Here is a 19515-nt window from a genome sequence, read left to right as displayed (position 1 = left end):
GATAGAAAAGTGTAGAACAAGATTATACCTATTTGGAAGCCCAATGGTTGCTGAAGATGACCAGAAAATAGTCTCAAATGTTAGTTTTCAACCCAAAATCCCCAATCTTGGTATTGAAATGATACAAGGGCAAAATCTCAGACGAGTTTCCTTTGAAATTTGGATGGTCATTAGTCTCTTGCCTTCTCCAGCAATAGGTAACTATTGCGGCCTAGGCTACAAGAAAGTTTTAGACCAACAACAACTTTTGGTTGTGGCGGTTGAAGCTAAGGGAGAATTTGGGCCGGGATGTGACAATTTGGTATCAGAGCCTAACCCTGGTCGTGGTGTGCCGACGAGGACGTCGGGCCCCTAAGGGGGGGTGGATTGTGACATCCCACATCGCCCAGGAGAGTGATCCTTAAATGTATATTCTCATCCCTACCTAGCACGAGGCCTTTTGGGAGCTCACTGGCTTCGGGTTCCGTAGGAACTCCGAAGTTAAGTGAGAATGGGGCTTGAGCAATCCCATGATGGGTGACCCATTAGGAAGTTGCTCGTGAGTTCCCAAAAATAAAACCGTGAGGGAATGGTAAGCCCAAAGCGGACAATATTGTGCTACGGTGGTGGAGCGGGCCCGGGAAGTGATCCGCCCTGAGCCGGGATGTGACAGAGATGAAATGGAAGAGAGAGAAAACCATAGGGGACGCACAGAGAGACGGTGGGGGGGAGAGAAAAGGGGTAGGGTTTAAAAGTTTTTTTCTATAAGGATAAACATGTCACCAATATTTTCATTAAAATGTGGGTGAAAAAATAGGACAATAGAGTGGATTTATCAGCTTATTTTATGAGTTTGTTCTTAAAAACCAAGGTATCAAAGACATTTCACACTCGTTTTTTTTTTTTGGTAGTTTGTATAATGATTTTTTATTTTATTTTAAACACCACACACAAGTTTAACGTTCAAAGTTCCAACTTAGTGCATAACATTATTTTCAACTACAAGAATTCCTTTATTGATAGCACACTCCAAAAAATCATCACGGTTCTGTTATACAAAACCGATACAAAAATAAAAAAGAGATTAAAATAAATAACCATTTACCCTGCCCTATCAAGAAAGAAAATATATTAAAAAAAAGAGAGAAATTAGGTTCTCATCCTTTTTTTTTACTATTCCATTGATTAAAATCCTATTTATTTTTAATTTTTGATCAAAGTCCTTGGGTATTAATAACATCATTAATTATTTCAATAATAAAATATTTTTTTATTTCTACATATATTCATTTAATGTTAAATGTTACAATTAGTATATTTATATTTATGACTAAATTTTTTTATCATATATTTTTAGTTTGAGTTTGTACCCATTTTTAATTTGTAATTCTTTCTTAATTTGTACCAATTTTCTTTTCAGTTTTAATTTGTACCCATATATTAATTTCTTTTTGTGCCCATATTTTTTAAAGTTTATTTGTATTTGTATCCATATATTTTTTTTATTTGTACTTTTTATTTTGCTAACTGTACCCATGCTAATTATATGTACCCATTCATGGAAAACTTTTTAATCTTAAAATGTACTCATTATTAAATATACCAATTTGTTATATGTAAAATGTACAATTTTTTTTATATAAAATCTATTCAAGTTTTTTCTAATCCATTTGTAAACTTATATGGATACAATATCCCTTTTTTTTTTTTTTTTTTTTTTTTGTGATTTTGAAGAATGTACCCGTGTTTCGATACAATTAATTTTTTGGTTAATTTTGATGAATGCACCTATGTTTATTATATACACACACTCAATGGTATATTTATATTTTAATATTTTTAATCCCACAAATTATGGTTTTTTTATTTAAAACCTCATTTATATAAACAACTAAAATTTCTAATTTTTAATTAAAAAAATATAGTAACGTACATAGAAATAAATTATCATATTTATTTCAGGGACCGTGATCAAAAATTAAAAACTAACAAAGTTTCAATCAAAGAATATTCATAACTAAGGACCGTATCCAAAGTCTCCCTAAAAAAAATATTGGATGACCAATATGGTAAGTAAGAATGCCGATGTCTCTTCGTACTGCACCTAAAAGAACAAACCCACGACAAGAGCCAAGGAGGATAAAACGAAGCTAGCTAAAACAACATGTGAAGAAGAACCCAACGGAGGCAGCGACCCGGGGGTGGTGTTCACGGTGGGTACTCCACTCATGGAAGGCGATGGAGCCGGGACAGGTTCACAAGCAGCAGGGCCGTTTGATGTGGGGGAAGGGGTAGTGGGAGGGGTGTTAGTTGTGACTGTGATGGCAAGTTTCTGGCCCGACTGGCAATGGCGGCCATAAGTGCAGATGTAGTAGTGGTCGCCTGCGGAGGTGAAATGACGATTTTGCCCTAGCATGGTTGTTTCGTTGTGTGTGTGTTTTTGGGATTTTTGTTGGTAGGATTTGGACCACACACACTCCCCCACATTTCCCTCACCCTTTCCCTGCCCTGCACCCTGTCCCGAGCCCTCTCTCTCTCCCATTTCCATCCCCATTTGTACGGACATATCCCAAAACCCTCCAAATCTTCACAGATCGAGGAAACAAAGTATATATTCATGCTCGTGAGGTCCGTAGGAGTTCAACCATACCCATTTCAGGTAAGGATACCTTCGTTTTCACATCGAACTCGGGATACCCCGATTTTGTCACTGTTCATGCACACATTAATTCTTGTGTTTTTTGGGAATTTCAAGCTTGTAGGAAGCTGGGTGAGGTCCTTAGGAGGCTCGGGGTGGTTCGTTTGAAGGTTTTGGACGTCGGGATCGTGAGTTACAAGGTTGGCCGGAGTTGGTGGTGTTTTCCCGACGAGATTCTGTGGATTTTAGTGCTTGAAAGTGGTATGGATTTGTTCCTCTTGTTGTAAGCTTCATTTTGGTACTAATCTTGTGAAATTTGGTTGAAAAACGAAGAAGATATGAGGTTTTGAAAATTACCCGATTTTCCGGCGTCGTCGCGGGCGCCGGAGAAGACGACGGAATATTCCGTCAGTTTGGACGGAATATTCCTAACGGCGTTAATGGAATCCGTTAAAGTTAACGGAATATTCCTGACGGCGTTAACTGACGCCGTTAGTGTGCCAAGCACGTGCATGCGCGTGGGGGCGTGTGCGACGGTGGAAATATTTTCTAAAAATAGGGGATGTTCCTGAGGTTGAGTAGATCACGTTGGTGTATTCATACACCCCATTTGAGAAGTTATTTCATAAGGTTGGTTATGTGCTTTAAAATTAACGTTTTTGTAGTTGTTTCGCATATAGGTGAGACCTATCCCGAGGACGAGCGCGGTCACTCGAGGCAAGGGGGTTACGACCCTTCTACATACCAGTGAGTGGGCTTTTGGTTTTCCGTATATACCTATATACTTATACTTTTCCCAGAAAGTGAAATGAAACGTTTATTCGTTTATATGCCATGCTTATTGTTTGCCATTTATTTACGCATTATTAGTTGCATATATATATATATATATATTGTGTGTGTGTATTGGTGCTGTGGACGCACAGGTAAGTGTTAGGTAAGTTATGGTTTATGTTTACATTCAGTAGTGATTTGAGATACATAGAGAGCTCATAACCTGCACCCCCGGTGTTAGTGCTCCCGCCCAGAGTTAGGCACAGTCCTTCACGTGATGTTCACCTCCCGCACCACACGCTCATCTTGGATCCAAGTTAGGTGCACAGTCTTGTCGTACAGACCACTTTAGGTGGTTCCGACTCGTAGGTGACCCGCAATTATTCGCCTAGCCTTCACGTGATCGTAACACTTGAGCGTACTTATATTACACCCAGTCCTGTCGTACAGACCACTTTAGGTGGTTCCGACTCGTGTGCAGGTACAATTAGTGAGTTTGTGATTTGAGCTCTAGATTCAGCCGTACAGGTCACGTTAGGTGACTCCGGCTGACAGATTTCATGGCATTAGATTTGACATTACCTGAGCACTTGTATTTTATTTCGAGGCATTTGGCATGGCATATTTCCGAGCATGACTTATATATATATATATATATATATATATATATATATATATATATTCTATTTTCTGGGAAGTATACAGGTTTTACGGTGAGGGTTAGAACTTTGTTTATGAAATGATTTTTGAAAAGCTTTGTTTTTGCCCACTCACGCTTTTGTTTTGCACCCCTCCAGGTTCTAGTTGGCTAGCACGTTTGGTGGCTTCCCAGAGGATTTCCCCGGCATATCTGACAGACTATTACCAATGTAGGACCACCTTCGGGTGTGCTTTTGTAGTATCGTTTTCTCCTGGACTGCATTAGGTCTTCGTGCTCTGAACTTTGTTTTCACACTTACGCTTGCACATGTATGTTCTTACCTTGTGTAAAGCTGGACTTTATTTATTCGTACTACTTTTATTATTATTTTATTAGCTTCTGCACTGTGCACATGATTACGTCACTTCCACGTGACGGCCAGCATGTCCTGATCTTGATCGGGGTGTGTCACCACACACAAGTTTAACGTTCAAAGTTCCAACTTAGTGCATAACATTATTTTCAACTACAAGAATTCCTTTATTGATAGCACACTCCAAAAAATCATCACGGTTTTGTTATACAAAACCGATACAAAAAATAAAAAAGAGATTAAAATAAATAACCATTTACCCTGCCCTATCAAGAAAGAAAATATATTAAAAAAAAAAGAGAAATTAAGTTCTCATCCTTTTTTTTACTATTCCATTGATTAAAATCCTATTTATTTTCAATTTTTTATCAAAGTCCTTGGATATTAATAACATCATTAATTATTTCAATAATAAAATATTTTTTATTTCTACATATATTCATTTAATGTTAAATGTTACAATTAGTATATTTATATTTATGACTAAATTTTTTTATCATATATTTTTAGTTTGAGTTTGTACCCATTTTTAATTTGTACCAATTTTCTTTTCAATTTAAATTTGTACCCATATATTAATTTCTTTTTGTGCCCATATTTTTTAAAGTTTATTTGTATTTGTATCCATATATTTTTTTTATTTGTACTTTTTATTTTGCTAAATGTACCCATTCATGGAAAACTTTTTAATCTTAAAATGTACTCATTCTTAAATATACCAATTTGTTATATGTAAAATGTACAATTTTTTTTATATAAAATCTATTCAAGTTTTTTCTAATCCATTTTTAAACTTATATGGATACAATATCTCTTTTTTTTTTCTTTTTTTTCTTTTTTTTTTTTTTTGTGATTTTGAAGAATGTACCCGTGTTTCGATACAATTAATTTTTTTGGTTAATTTTGATGAATGCACCTATGTTTATATACATACACACACTCAATGGTATATTTATATTTTAATATTTTTAATCCCACAAATTATGGTTTTTTATTTAAAATCTCATTTATATAAACAACTAAAATTTCTAATTTTTAATTAAAAAAATATAGTAACGTACATAGAAATAAATTATCATATTTATTTCAGGGACCGTGATCAAAAATTAAAAACTAACAAGGTTTCAATAAAAAAATATTCATAACTAAGGACTGTATCCAAAGTCTACCTAAAAAAAATCTTGGATGACCAATATGGTAAGTAAGAATGCCGATGTCTCTTCGTACTGCGCCTAAAAGAACAAACCCACGACAAGAGCCAAGGAGGATAAAACGAAGCTAGCTAAAACAACATGTGAAGAAGAACCCAACGGAGGCAGCGACCCGGGGGTGGTGTTCACGGTGGGTACTCCACTCATGGAAGGCGATGGAGCCGGGACAGGTTCACAAGCAGCAGGGCCGTTTGATGTGGGGGAAGGGGTAGCGGGAGGGGTGTTAGTTGTAGAGGGCGGTGGCGGCACAGAAGGTGCGGCACCTGGGGAGGCAGCTGTGACTGTGATGGCAAGTTTCTGGCCCGACTGGCAATGGTGGCCATAAGTGCAGATGTAGTAGTGGTCGCCTGCGGAGGTGAGAGTGATGTTTGCTGGGCCAGTTGTGATGGCTGTGCCAATTGGGTTTTCGGAACTGCATGAGTCGAAAGATGCTTTGGGTACTTCTAGTACATCGTGCGCGTTGGTGGCGAAGTTGAAAACTGGAAAATTATTAAGAATCATCAAATGTGAGAAAGTGATGGATAGTTACCTCGAAACAATCACAGTTGCACACTATTGAGTACCAACTGGTTGGTCCAGCTCATTTATTTGAATTTTGAATGTTACACTAATGAGTTCATGAAGTTATTAATTTAATGAACACGGAGATGGAAAATAGATGAGAAGAGAAAATACCCAGAGTATCACCAACTACGAACTTGTTACTTGCAGCCCAAGTGACATACTCTTGTGCACCAGATTGAGGGATGGTCCAACCTATGCTGTCTCCCACCACATGTCCTGTCTGCGCTGCCGCAGTCTGCAAAAATACTGCAACTACAAAGCCAAAGACAATCACCATCTTGCTCTCCATCGACTAAATTTCTTTACTTCTACGAAAATTGTGTATTGTTGTTGTAGATGATCACTGATGAGAGTGTGTGGCAAGGATACTCGAATTGAAGCCTATAAATAGAGAAGGAAAAGCTGACGAGTAAAGAAAAAGCGAGTTAGACTTGTTGTAGTCTACGCGGCTGCCTTGAGAAAGAACAATCAGAACATGCATATTGTGAAGGCGGTCATCTTTGCTTGTTTGCTTGGTCCATGTCGGTCTTCCGTGTGGAACAGACACAAAGTGGAAAGTTCCTACTTTTTCTTTTTCTTTGTTTCTGTTTAATGATGCTTGACTCTCTCTAATTAGTAGGTCAACATTAAGGGTTCCTTTAAGTAATAAATCCTAATTAATTATTGGTTTGAAGAATTCCATTTATGTACAGGGTATAATTCAACGTCACTAAAATTTTGGTGAACCGCCTAAAACTTCAAAAAGTTCCCAAGATTTCAAAACTTTTATTCTTGGCTTAAACCCCGTTTGGATTTTTTTTTTTTTTTTTTTTTTTTTTTTTTTTGGGGTAAGCTAAAAAGGTGCTTTATACATAAGTTAGAAGTAAAAAGTGTTTGATGAAAATAAAATATCATGCTTATTTTTTAACACAATGGCTTCCATACAATAATTTTTAAAAGCAACATGTATTTGCATTTGAAAGTTGTTTTCATAAAAAGCAGAGCCAAACCGTTCTAGAATAAGCCCTGCGATTTGATTCCCCTTATCTCTTTATCACCTCATGACAATTTTTTACTTTGTCTCATCTTTTTTGAAACTACACCAATGATTTGATTTTCCTTTTCGCTTGGATTCAATCACGCCCTATTTGTCAACACCCATTTTTATTCAATGAAAGAGTTTTCAGAGCTACTCGCATATGCTATATGTTTGTTCATTCTTCTCTTTCACAGTGAATGGAATACCCTAAAATTCCTTGAATAACACACAACTTTGAAACTTCGCGTAACTGCAAGTTTAAAATTCAAACTGATAGGGTCACAGGTGTCTCCTTTAGCCCACTATGTAGCGTTCGGTTAGCAGCTTAGGAGGCTCGAGTCATATTAAGTGCGATTACGATTGGTGGGCTACAGGCACGGGGATATGACCTCCTAACTCGAAAGTCCAATGCACCATCCGGCTTTCAGAAAGATTATACAACCTAAGGGTTGTGGGTTCTAACATTCAACCTGAGCTCTACACCATTCGAGCGAATGATGGAAATGGCAATCGGGAATTATCCGAGGGGTGGCTCTGAGTCCCAACCTTGAGTACGATTACTTTTATCTCGGACGAATGTACTAAGTCAAGTGCATTATGCAACACCATGACAAGGTCCGAAAGAGGCACCCAAACTAGGAAATCCTCAAGAGGAATTTTATTCCAATGAAGCTTCGTACTTGAAAGTGCCTTAGCCAAGCCAGCTAAGTATAGTCCAATCGGAAACGTTCAACTTTGATGCATTCCAAAGGTGTTTCAAACCCACATGCAAGCGACCAAGTCCTTAACAAACTTTTGTTTAAAATTCACTAATGACGGACATGCAATTCAAACTGGAAGGAAGCCCTTTCTCAACAACACATTGTAATCTTTAAAATCTTCATCTCTAGAATGGGGTAAGCTGAACGAACAAAGCAACATGTCATTCGGAAGAAGGAAGGCTCATCTAAGTCAAAGCTCCAAAGAACATTCCAAACAAGGTTTCATAATTTCTCATCCTTAATCTGACCAATGCACAATGGTGAGTATGGAGTAAAACATTTTCATGGGCTTAGACCTGGTGTCAAAGAAATGTGGTTCTTCGATTATCACAATGAAAACCCTTATGAACACCAAGCCTAGGAGGTAATATTTTTTTCAAATCAATATTACCTAGGGGAGCTTTGAGCTCTGTCCCAGGCCTGCAAATTTGTTCGTGTTTTAGTCTATTACTCATTACTACAGGGTTAGATTTATTTTGGAAAGATTTTGTCCAATTAAATATTATTCCATGATCAGGAAGCAAAGAATGAAAAGTTTCAAGTGCTTTATTCTAACAAGATTAATGACTTGAATAAAATTATAATTTCTCGTAAAACATGTAAATTATCAAACTTCCGTGAACAGGCAAAATGAGTACAATTCTTTGGGGGGAGACAAACCCCCACTCTTTAGCATGCAAATTTTCTTAAGGATACTATGCAGTTGATTCAACTAGGATCATCAACTCTAATGAGGGTTAATTTGTCATCAGAAGCTCTATTCGAAAGAAGAGCGAAGAGGGCACCAATGAAGAAGAACCCATTGAAGAATCTCAACACTCTCCTAAAGTTGAACACATATGCTAAAATTGCAAGGAGAGAATGTTGTCGATGGTTCAGTAAGGGATGAATGCTATGGAACACATTAAAGGAAATAAAGGTGACTATTGAAGGGTTCCCTATTTCACTTGACTTTGTTTGTAATGATAGATATGGATATGGTAACTTTTTTGGTTACAAATCCTAATCATCAAAGGCTCAAAGTGGAAATTGAGTTTGGGAATTAAGGCATGAAAGGGATAGAAGAGTTTCATGGTGAAGCTAGAAACTCAAACGAAGGGATTTGAGAAAGACAAGCCGAGGCTGGGCTATTTAACAATGGATTGCTAAAAGATCTCACATTTGAATTCGATGAGTCTTGCCTTTTGGAGTAGCAGGTGTGGATCGGACAAAACGAGTGAATTCGAATTATTTAGCCAGGTGGCTATTTAATACAAAAATGAACCAAACAACTGGCTTCTTACTATTAGTCTTATTCGATACTTTATACGGCATGCCAAGCGTGGCTTTCTTGCTTTTGCATGCAATCGTTGAATTTTTCAATCATTAAGTTATTTTATGAAAAAATATATATAAAAAAATAGAAACGAAAAGAGAGACAAGGTATTGTAAACAGCTGGAATATTATTAGAAAACCGTGAGCAAATTGGCTGTTATCTAACTTGATAATGGAATCATAACGTAAAAATAATGGAATTGGCTATACATGGACATCATGTTACAACATTAATTATGTGTTAATCGGCGAACCCTAAAAGACTAATTATGAAGTTAACAATAGAAGCAGAAGAGCTGCACAACTTGTGAAAACCTGAAAAACAACCAAATTTTCAGGCAGATGAGAAACAAAATTTAAAAATAAAGCTTGAATTACTAAAGATAGGAGTAGTCTTGAAACTCATACCTTGTAGTTAAGAAGAGATGATGATGCTGCAGAAGGTCCAACAAGTCCAGTGAAGCCAATGTCATATGAAATGCTCCCATCAGCTTTGAACAATCCGAAGTTCCTCTCAGACGTCGGCCCTGGCTTCAAATTCTCGTTGAACAAAGCAAAAATGTAAGCTCTCACAACCATCTTTGGCCTATGTGGCGTCCCCTTCTTCTTCAACAGCCGTTTGCGCAAGTTGTAGTTGTACGTCCTGGCATTTTGGACATTGGCTCCTGCTTCACTTTCGTCCCCGCGAGACGCCCAACCAGTTTCGGAAACTATGACCTCTGTCTTGTCAAATCCAGCCTTCTCCAGAGCAAAATACGCCGCATCAACCATTGCGTCAAACATGTTGTCGTAATGTAGGTTGGTTTTTGTATCATGAATCCCAGCATTTTTCTTGAAGAGAGCATAGTTGAGGTCAATGTGCTCAGGGTCGCTCTTATATGCCAGAAATGGATATGCATTTATGTAAAAAGGGGAATTAATCTGTGAGAAAAATTCCAAAAGCGGGTTCATGAATTGAGCAACATCTTCCTTGAAAATGCAGGCAGATGGCGGGTAGGAATTCGCGAACACAGCCTCCGAATGTGGACTCGAGACCTGAATGGAGGTCGCCAGATTAAGCCTGCTAAGCGCATTGTAAACGTTCTTCACGGAAGGCAATAAGACCTCCGAGAGTTCTATATCAGTTCCCCCCAATATCTCATTCCCCACTGCTATTCCAGCAATGTGCGTTCCCGGAATGTATGGCTGTACATTTTCTTTTATCCAATCCGTGGCGCGATCCTCGTTCACGCTGATATCTTTCAGGAACTGATTTCCAAGCCCTACAATTATTTCAATTCCCGATCCCTTGAAGGCGGTGAGGACTTCGTGATCAGCGTCATATATCCTGACGTTTTTTATCTTTGCCGCTTTGAGAAGCGTCACCACGCTGTGAGGCGAAGGTATATTGTCAGCGATCCTGCCATAGTTTACTCCGTATGTTCCAGTAAAAGATGCATCCACTAAACACAAAGAAAAATTCATGATCCAGAGAAGGTCACACACATCATTTAACAGACATGAGACATGAAAACAAGATCTTTGAACCAAAGCATGTAAGTTCAATATAGCACTGGAATCCAAAAAATAATTCGAAGAATGTAAATTCCATTTTATTAACCACTACAAGATTTATCTTTGAAGCACATAAGATCAAGAGTTTCATATAAAATGAGGAACCTGTATTATAACAAGCGAACTGGTTACACTACGTGATCGTGTTGCATTATCACACAATAATTTCTATGCGACCATATAGTTCATGAAAGACCAGAGTATACATTAAATTCATGCAGAAGATGAAGAAGAAATTACCATTGAGAAACGTAGTGGTGGAGAAGAGAAGAAGGAAGCAGAAGAAAGAGAGCTCCATTTGATTTGTGAATGATCTATTAACAATGAAAGCATTCCTTCTGTGGAAAAGGAATGTTGGAGATGACCTAATAAAAATATCTTGTAACCCAACAACGACGGCAACCTCAGTCAAGAAACCGCCCCGCCCGTAAGCGATCCTTTGGATGATGCAATACTTTTGCTTCAGGCATGCCATAAGAGGGTAGATTCTTAGCCTTCTCTAGGTCCAGAGATGACGTCCAAACAATGCTGTGATTCGTGTGAACAAGAATACCAAGATTCTTAACCTTAATTTTACTACAAAGGTGACAAATGTTTTCTTGGGGGTGGGGGGCGGGCATGGAATAGATTCTTACTTTACTCTCACTTTTTTTCGAGTTTTAAACTGTCTATCTCAAATTCAAAGTATGCCTTTTCCCCTTTCTGGTCTTGTTTCCATCGGAGTGCTTTTGTCTCTCTCTAAAGGATCTTTCTTTGTTTGTTATGCTTTGGGATGAATGGTAGTACCTTTCGTGGGAAAGGAGCATAACCATAAATTGGGAAAATGATCTTTTTTTTTTCAAATTCATTTTCTCCTCCTGCACAACCATGTATACTTTTAATCGATTTTCTTGTAATTTATTGAAATTAAAGGCCAGAAACAAATATGAGTGTGGATGAAGAAAAAAGAGTACGAAAGACATTTCTCTAAATTGGAGGTGTCCGTACTCCAAAATTATATTGCGGATAGAGTGAAACAAAAATATAGGAAATGTATTACAAATCGAGGCTTTGTTTCACTACAACAATATTCTACCTTAAGAGGAGGGAATAATCAAGTGTAAGGGAATGAGATTAGGTTAGGACCGTTAGGTCACACAATACGGTCATTCACTAATTGGGTATTAACTCAACACAAGCTCTAATATGCCATCATCATCTATGTGTGTTGAATTTAAGACTGCTCACTTTACTCAACTGAAGCACAAGCTGGTAGAAAATATAGAAGAAAAAGTGGTTAATAGAAAGATAAAAGATCTGGACAATAACGAGCAGGGAAGGAAAAACAATAATGCCACTTTTCATGGTGGTCCTGGTTTTCCAAATCGAATCAAACTCGTACGAGTTAAAAAAACTGGTCTGTTTTGAGTTTTCTTGTTTTGTCCTCCAATGCACATATTTGCACATATTCAAATAGCAAAACTAATTTGTGTACAAGTCTTGCGTTACAAAACGCATAATGTTGTGTTACATTTGACCCTCACCGTGTTTTGGGTCTAACATTTTCTCGTCTAATGGAAATGGACTTGCACATTCATGTAAGTCCATGTCCATTGTACCAGAAATGTCAGACTGGATAAAAAGTCCGATACACCTTTTTTTTACCTCTGCCCTCCTTATGCGATCTCATAAACTTGTACAATATCCAATCTAGGGTGAATGTGGTTCTCAGAACCGCTACAAACTGCTTGTGTCCTCAAACAAAAGCTCTGGCGGCCGAACATTTTCAATTTTCAGAACACAAGCAGAACAAGATAATTAAAACTTTAGTCGCATTAACAAAGGAACAAGTTAACAAACAAAATGTACCAAGTGACCATCTACCGACGACTAAAACGCAACCGGTCCAATAAGTACCTCTTACATTCTACAATCTAACCATAGTTGCAGAATCTACAAATAAGACCTAGTCTACCAGACCGGTAGGTTCCCTAGATACAGTTAAGTCTAACATTAACATTAACATTACAATCATCCATAACTCCCGGCGTCACTGTAACAAAGGGGGCGAAACAAAGTTCAATGGATGTAACAGAATCCCAACTGCAATAAATGGTACAGAACATTCAACAGCTCACCGGAGAGGTGGTAAAGTATGTTCAGCTGCTCAATTATAGAGGGGCATCCGGTTGCGCCACTTGCTCAACCTTACCATTTTCAACAACCCCCCCATCCTTGGGCTTGACTTTCTCTTCAGCTTGAGCATTGCATTTCCCATCGTTCTCTGCTGCATCGTGTTTCATTTTGATCTCTCCGTCCATAGAAGGTGCGGTTCCATCCAGATTCTCTTTCTCTGCTGCCCCATTTGCTTCAACAGTCACAGTAGCTGTGTCATCCTGTTTCTTGTCACTAGTTCCATCTGCTTGTCCTCCCTCAGCTTGCGGTACATCTTCTTTGTTGTTTTCAGCTGCTTCCTCTGCAGGTTTTTCCTCTACTGCATCTTCCTTTATCTCCTCACCTAGAGTTTCCTTAGCATCAGTCGGGGTCTTATCCTTACCATCCCCTGGCTTAGTCTGGTCAGTTTCTTCCTCAGTTTTTCCTCCATTGCCAACCTGATTTTCCTTCGAAGCATCTTTCTCTTTCTCAGCTTCTGCATCCTTCTGTTTCTCACATTCTGCATCTTTCTTCTCATCTACCTCTGCATCCTTCATTTGAATTTCATTTGTAGCATCAGCTTCTCCACCGGAAGCTTCCACTTTGTCCTTTGAACCTGATGATTTTCGGCCTCTCTTTTTTGGAGGCTCGCTCTCTGGTGATGGAGCAACCTTGACCTTTTCACTGATCCTAGCTGATCTCCTAGGGGTTTCACCAGTGCTCCAATCAAACTCCGATATTGCGGGGTTACCAGGATGGGCTTTTAGGTATTTCTCCAATTGTTTTTTACTATTAAACTCCTCTCCTGTCGGAGAAATGAATATGATCTCATTTTTCCTTGGTGTGCCTCCCTTCTTGGGCAAAAACTGCAGAACAAAGAGAGAAAATTGTCAGAGACCATATCCAAGAATTATGTAAAATAACCACATGGACTCAATTCAATTGACCGTCCTTGATATTACCAACAATATTTGCATGGACCATATTAAATGATTCAGAGAAGCCCACATCTCAAGGCAAATAGTTCTGCGGAATGCAATATAAGTGATTATGTGAAACAGAACATCGTTATTGTCACCAGAATATCATTCAATTTTCACAAGCTGTTTTGAGTAGGTTGTCTGCAAACTTTACCGGGATAAACTTCAATAATTTCAAAGGTTATCTGCATCTTTCTTCTCTATGTTTTAAGAATTCATAGCCATTTTAGGTTTGGATTAGTTTGTACATGTATTTTTTTATACTTTCAAGAATGATATGGATAAAGGTATGGGGGAATTTCTGAGATCATAAGAACTAGAACAATGACGATAAAGCTTGCAGTTTATAGGATAAAAATGTCAGTAAACTGAAAACCATTCACTTTTAGTCTTCCCCAAACATATATATATATATAGACACACACTTTATCTAGCACTAAAATAACTTGCTATACTTTTGACATCTTCTTATTGTATCAAACATGTGCATCTATGTGCAAGTGTAAAGTAAATATTGAAAACATATAAAGGAAAGAAAAGAACAGGAAATATCAGCACATTAGAACAGTATTCATTTCAAATTCAGGTTACCACACTGGGTTGTTCTTTCTTTAAGGATTCTCGTCCTGAAGTTTCTGCTGCTGTTTTGGATGATTTAGTTGGAGTGTCTTGGACAAGAGTTGTATGATCTAGCTCTAGGGGTTGAGTTTTTCTTTTTTGTGTTGTGGTTGTTTGCGCTTTGTGCCCATTTTCTAACCCAAAAGGAAAAAAAAAAATTCAACTGAACCCATTCTCCAACATCGTAAATAATTAAGTGGTGTTCAAGATGAAATTCCTATTTTAAATGGTCAGTGCTGGGTATAAGCACTGTCATTTCCAACCAGAAAATACTCTTTGCCAGATGGTTAGAACGTAACAGCGGTTTGTCTGTTATAGATCTCAAATTTAATGAAATATATGGTTGGTCACCCAAAGAAAAAAAAACCAGAATTTCCGCATCTAGACACATTCTGCCCCATGTCAATATTACCCATTCCTTGTCCTTAGGAAGAGGAAGAGTAGACTAGGAATCACAACTCAGGACCCTTTACTACCAACTGCTAAACGTTTGAAAAATTGATTACTTTTTGACAACAAAATATTTTTTACCGAAAGTAAATCAAGAGAAAATTGGTCATGCAGCAGCATAAGTTATCAATATTAGAAATAAAATAGCATGCTGGGAATGCAGTTTGAAGGAAGAAATTTTGAATTCCACGTGTTTACTTTTAAACAAGTAAATGAAAGGCAGAAGGAAAAGGCTCAGCCAAAATCAATATTTATCATCTTTAGCAAAGTTGTAATAGCCGATGGTTGCAGCAGAAAGTTGAACACACAGCTAGTTCAAAACAAAACACTGTCATAAATTAGGTATAATGTGATTTTCCCATGCTTACAGGATATTGCCTTTAAAACATCCTATATGAAGTTGATTATAAATCAAGTTCTGATATACGCAAAGGGTACACGACCTATTTTTATAGGACCCAAATCATCAAGTATTGGTGGTTCACTGAACACTGGTAGACAAATTTCAGGTCCACAACCTAAAGGGCACACATCAAATGTCTACTAATACTAATACAAATTTAACAGAAGCGATTGTAACGTAAGGCAGATATTAGGTTAAGCTAAAGCTGCTAGCCAGGGCTCCCAGATGGGAGTCCTAATCAAAACCGCTTTTGAAGTTAGTGTAGCATACAACTGAAAAACTAAATTAGTGCACTAATAAAATGGGATTCCTCATCAAAGCATGTCTGACCAGGTTCAGGTTCTATCTGACCTTGCAGTTAAACAACCCAGAGTATAGAGATGTGTACAAAAATTGGAATTGCCCCAAGCCTAAAATTTGTAAAATAACCAGTGATAGTGCAACATTAGGTTTGTAGGGTTAGAACGGTTTCTACAAAGGGGGGCTACAAATTATTACCATACATGATCATTGTACATGATTCATAGACAAGAATGACTAAGAAAAAAACAGAGACGTGTGGAAACGCCATTCATGACTTAAGTGAGCCAACTGTAACTGAACAAGATTTTTTTCTTTTTGTCGAAAGTAACTGAACAAGATTTGATGTGATTAGATTACCTCACTAGTTTATTCATTAACGGACGACAGTTAACAGATTGAAAAATCAGTTATGACCTAGTGGAATCAAACTACCTAAAAATAACAAAAAGAAACCCGTCGGAGTGGGAAATAGTTTAAACTTTCTTTTGGAAACTTTCACAGCACCTATCGATATAAATGGAATCACCAGGGTGCAAATGTTGAAGAACATTCTTGAGTTCAGTAATATCAGGAGGGTCCTAAATTTGAAGAAAAAATTATAGTTTGAAGGATACGTGGTTTTTGGATAATTTCCCTCAAACCTTGTACCCGACAAGGGAATGGGTCATAGGGGTTCCTTCATCATACGAAAAACTAACAACTCTTAAGTTCAGGACCACCTCTAGCAAGTCTATCACACTTGCAATTTGCAACGGTGAAGGAAACCGGCAGGATCTATTAGCAGCTAATAACATTCAGCTATTATTAATTTCTCCTAGCTTTTTAGATTAGTGAACTTACAGAGTTACATTTCCTTTATCTGGAAATCGCTCGATTTTTACTTCTACAAGAGTAAGTTTTCCAACAAATTAACAGAGATTCCCACAAACCGCCAACAAAAATATTCTTTCATCTTACAGAATAAAATTATATATTCCTAATTCCTATATTTGAACATATAATTGTTGGGTAAGCACCAAAATTAGCTACTAATTTACACTAACAAGAGCAAAATTATACCACAACAATCAGCACAGACCAAGTTGAAAGCAGAGCACTTCAAAGGAAATCTTAACAATTGAAGTTACTGCACGTATTTGGGCACACAAATTTTACTTCCATGAATTAAAATTCAAATGCAAAAGTGAAAACCCTAACTTTGAAAACCAAGCAATTAAAAAACAAAGTTCTGACTAAAGCTAAAAATTGAAGCAGCTCCAGCAGAACCAGAGGCAGAACCCTAAGATTCGAAGCAAACAAGAGCTACAACAAAATTATACAGCATTCAAATAGAGCTACACATAAAATTTGAGAGAGAGAGAAGAGAGAGAGAGGAGAGAGAGACCTTCTTCTTCCAAGCAGGAGGAGCTGAGAGCTCAACAGAAACCTCATCCACTTTGCTCTCCATGTCTGCTGCTGCTGCTCTACCCTAAACCAAGAATTCGCCCAATTACTCAACCCCTCTCCTCTCCCTCGCTTTCTCTCTCTAAATACACACTTTCTCTCTCTAAAACGCTTGAAGTTGTGCAGTTTGTTCGTGTATTGTGCGGACTATGGACGTGTGTCTTTAGACTTTAGAAGCTCTGAGAAAAACCGGTTGGAGCTCCTTTGTCCCTCCTCTTTCCCTTTTTTTCTAATTATTTATTTATTTTGCTCTTTTCGGTATTAAAACCGTCACAAAAATTTTAACGAGAAAAAGGAAACTGTCAGAAAATCCAGCCCCAACAAAAAAGGAAATTACCGTTAAATAGCATTTTGATTCAATAATGTATCGTTGTGTAAGCTTTTCGTATAAATTTTTCCTGGCCTTAGATAAGTGATGCTTTATTAATTTCCTGTTCCCATCAAAATCGGTTAACTTTTTTCTGGATTTTTTTGGATAAATATGATTATTTTTTTATAATTTTAATTTATTTTAATAATCTCTCGTTTTGGATTTAACTAACGTGGCGAGGGGCGACTAGTCACGTGTTCGTGATGCTTACGTTACGGATAACGTTTTTAAACTGACCTACCTACGCTTTTGCTTCCAGAAGCTACCCTTTTATCAAGACAGAGAAAAAATAATGTAATTTAAAACCTATTTGTCTTTAAAACTAGATGGGCTTTCTAACAAAAAAATAAGTAATAATGGGCTGAAATGGAATGCAAGACAAGGCCCATATGACCACCCAATCTTAGGCAAAGCCCCATGTTTTTTAGATTCAGCCATCTCCTTCGAATTTCATCTTCATATAAATTTTCATTGAAGAAGACGATAAACCCTAGAAAGACCATTTGTTAATCGGATTTCAACTCCACCCCCTCAAAAAAAGAAAAAAAATAAATCATTTGTTGAAAAAGGCAAATGAGGTATTTTAACCTCCCATTGATCACCATCGTGCGATTTACCAACATTAGAAATCGAACCCAAAATATGCCATGTGGAATACAAAACTGAAAATGAGAATACAAAGGAATGAGGGATTACAAGCAACGGAAATGTGGGATTTCGAATGTGGACCTATAACTCTGATTAGTCTGATCCGAGGAACTCAATTTTGTATATCGAATCTTGAACCCAAGAAATAGAAACGCTAGCCATGATAATTACTTTTAGTTTTCAATTTTCTTTTTTTTCGAAAATTGAAAACTAAAAGTGTGACATCCCACATCACCCAGGGGAGTGATCTTTAAATGTATATTCTCATCCCTACCTAGCACGAGGCCTTTTGGGAGCTCACTGGCTTCGGGTTCCATGGAAACTCCGAAGTTAAGCGAGTAGCGCGCGAGAGCATTCTCAGGATGGGTGACCTATCGGGTAGTTCTCGTGTGAGTTCCCAGAAACAAAACCGTGAGAGAGTGGTCGGGGCCCAAAGCGGACAATATCGTGCTACGGTGTGGAGCGGGCCCGGGAAGTAGTCCTCCCCGGGCCGGGATGTGACAATTTGGTATCAAAGCCTAACCCTGGCCGTGGTGTGCCGACGAAGACATTGGGCCCCTGAGGGGGGTGGATTGTGACATCCCACATCGCCCAGGGGAGTGATCCTTAAATGTATATTCTCATCCCTACCTAGCACGAGGCCTTTTGGGAGCTCACTAGCTTCGGGTTCCATGGGAACTTCGAAGTTAATCGAGTAGCGCGAGAGCATTCCCAGGATGGGTGACCCATCAGGAAGTTCTCGTGTGAGTTCCCAAAAACAAAACCGTAAGGGCGTGGTCGGGACCCAAAGCGGACAATATCGTGCTACAGTGGTGGAGCGGACCTAGAAAATGGTCCCCCCTGGACCGGGATGTGACAAAAAGTAATTACAATGATGGTGATATGCTTTAATTGTTAATTAGTTGCCAGAAGAATATGGTTTTACTTAAAGATGGATTTGCTACTCTCACTCAAGCAAGCCCCCTACAGTAGGAACCAAGTCTACCCTTTCTGTTTTCTTCAGTATTTAATCTCAATTTGCTCACAAGTGGTAAATTGTCCAGCAGATAAAGCCTCCTGTTCAACTTATTCTGTATCAAATTTAAACTGGTTTCATACTTTGTGATTAGTGTAGTTTAAAATAGTAATATCGCTTAGAATAAAAAATTTCAAATTGTCACACCAAATCCAGAAGGCCTCCAAACTTTCCATAATCTTCCTTGTACCTCAAGAAATTAATAATTTTTCATGGAATTATTCTTGTTTTGTGTGGTTTGATGTGGTTGCTGTCATGTAGACTATGCTCTATCAAATTCCAACCACCTCTGCTACCATACATTCATTGGCAAGCATAAGTTGGT

General features: G+C 37.9%; 3 protein-coding genes across 3 annotated transcripts; all 3 read right to left on the bottom strand.

Annotated features, from left to right (window-relative positions):
- Window positions 1-5468: 5468 nt before the first annotated feature.
- On the bottom strand, window positions 5469-6557 carry LOC137709529 (cucumber peeling cupredoxin). The gene is made up of 2 exons (XM_088689678.1): window positions 6291-6557; window positions 5469-6094 (listed from the first exon to the last, which is right to left on the bottom strand). The coding sequence occupies exons 1-2, from the start codon at window positions 6466-6468 to the stop codon at window positions 5637-5639; spliced, it is 636 nt and encodes a 211-aa protein (XP_088545804.1). The 5' UTR covers window positions 6469-6557; the 3' UTR covers window positions 5469-5636.
- A 2826-nt stretch (window positions 6558-9383) lies between these two features.
- Window positions 9384-11317, bottom strand: LOC137749153 (glucan endo-1,3-beta-glucosidase 14). The gene is made up of 3 exons (XM_068489267.2): window positions 11068-11317; window positions 9682-10715; window positions 9384-9588 (listed from the first exon to the last, which is right to left on the bottom strand). The coding sequence occupies exons 1-3, from the start codon at window positions 11300-11302 to the stop codon at window positions 9541-9543; spliced, it is 1317 nt and encodes a 438-aa protein (XP_068345368.1). The 5' UTR covers window positions 11303-11317; the 3' UTR covers window positions 9384-9540.
- A 1304-nt stretch (window positions 11318-12621) lies between these two features.
- LOC137709362 (uncharacterized) lies at window positions 12622-17470 on the bottom strand. Its single transcript, XM_068448453.2, has 2 exons — window positions 17099-17470; window positions 12622-13826 (listed from the first exon to the last, which is right to left on the bottom strand). The coding sequence occupies exons 1-2, from the start codon at window positions 17159-17161 to the stop codon at window positions 12978-12980; spliced, it is 912 nt and encodes a 303-aa protein (XP_068304554.2). The 5' UTR covers window positions 17162-17470; the 3' UTR covers window positions 12622-12977.
- Window positions 17471-19515: the final 2045 nt, after the last annotated feature.

Source organism: Pyrus communis, chromosome 17, assembly GCF_041283825.1.
Source record: "Pyrus communis isolate YQ-2024b chromosome 17, ASM4128382v1, whole genome shotgun sequence".
Classification (NCBI taxonomy): Eukaryota; Viridiplantae; Streptophyta; class Magnoliopsida; order Rosales; family Rosaceae; genus Pyrus; species Pyrus communis.
This window is presented reverse-complemented; position numbering and strand designations above follow the sequence as displayed.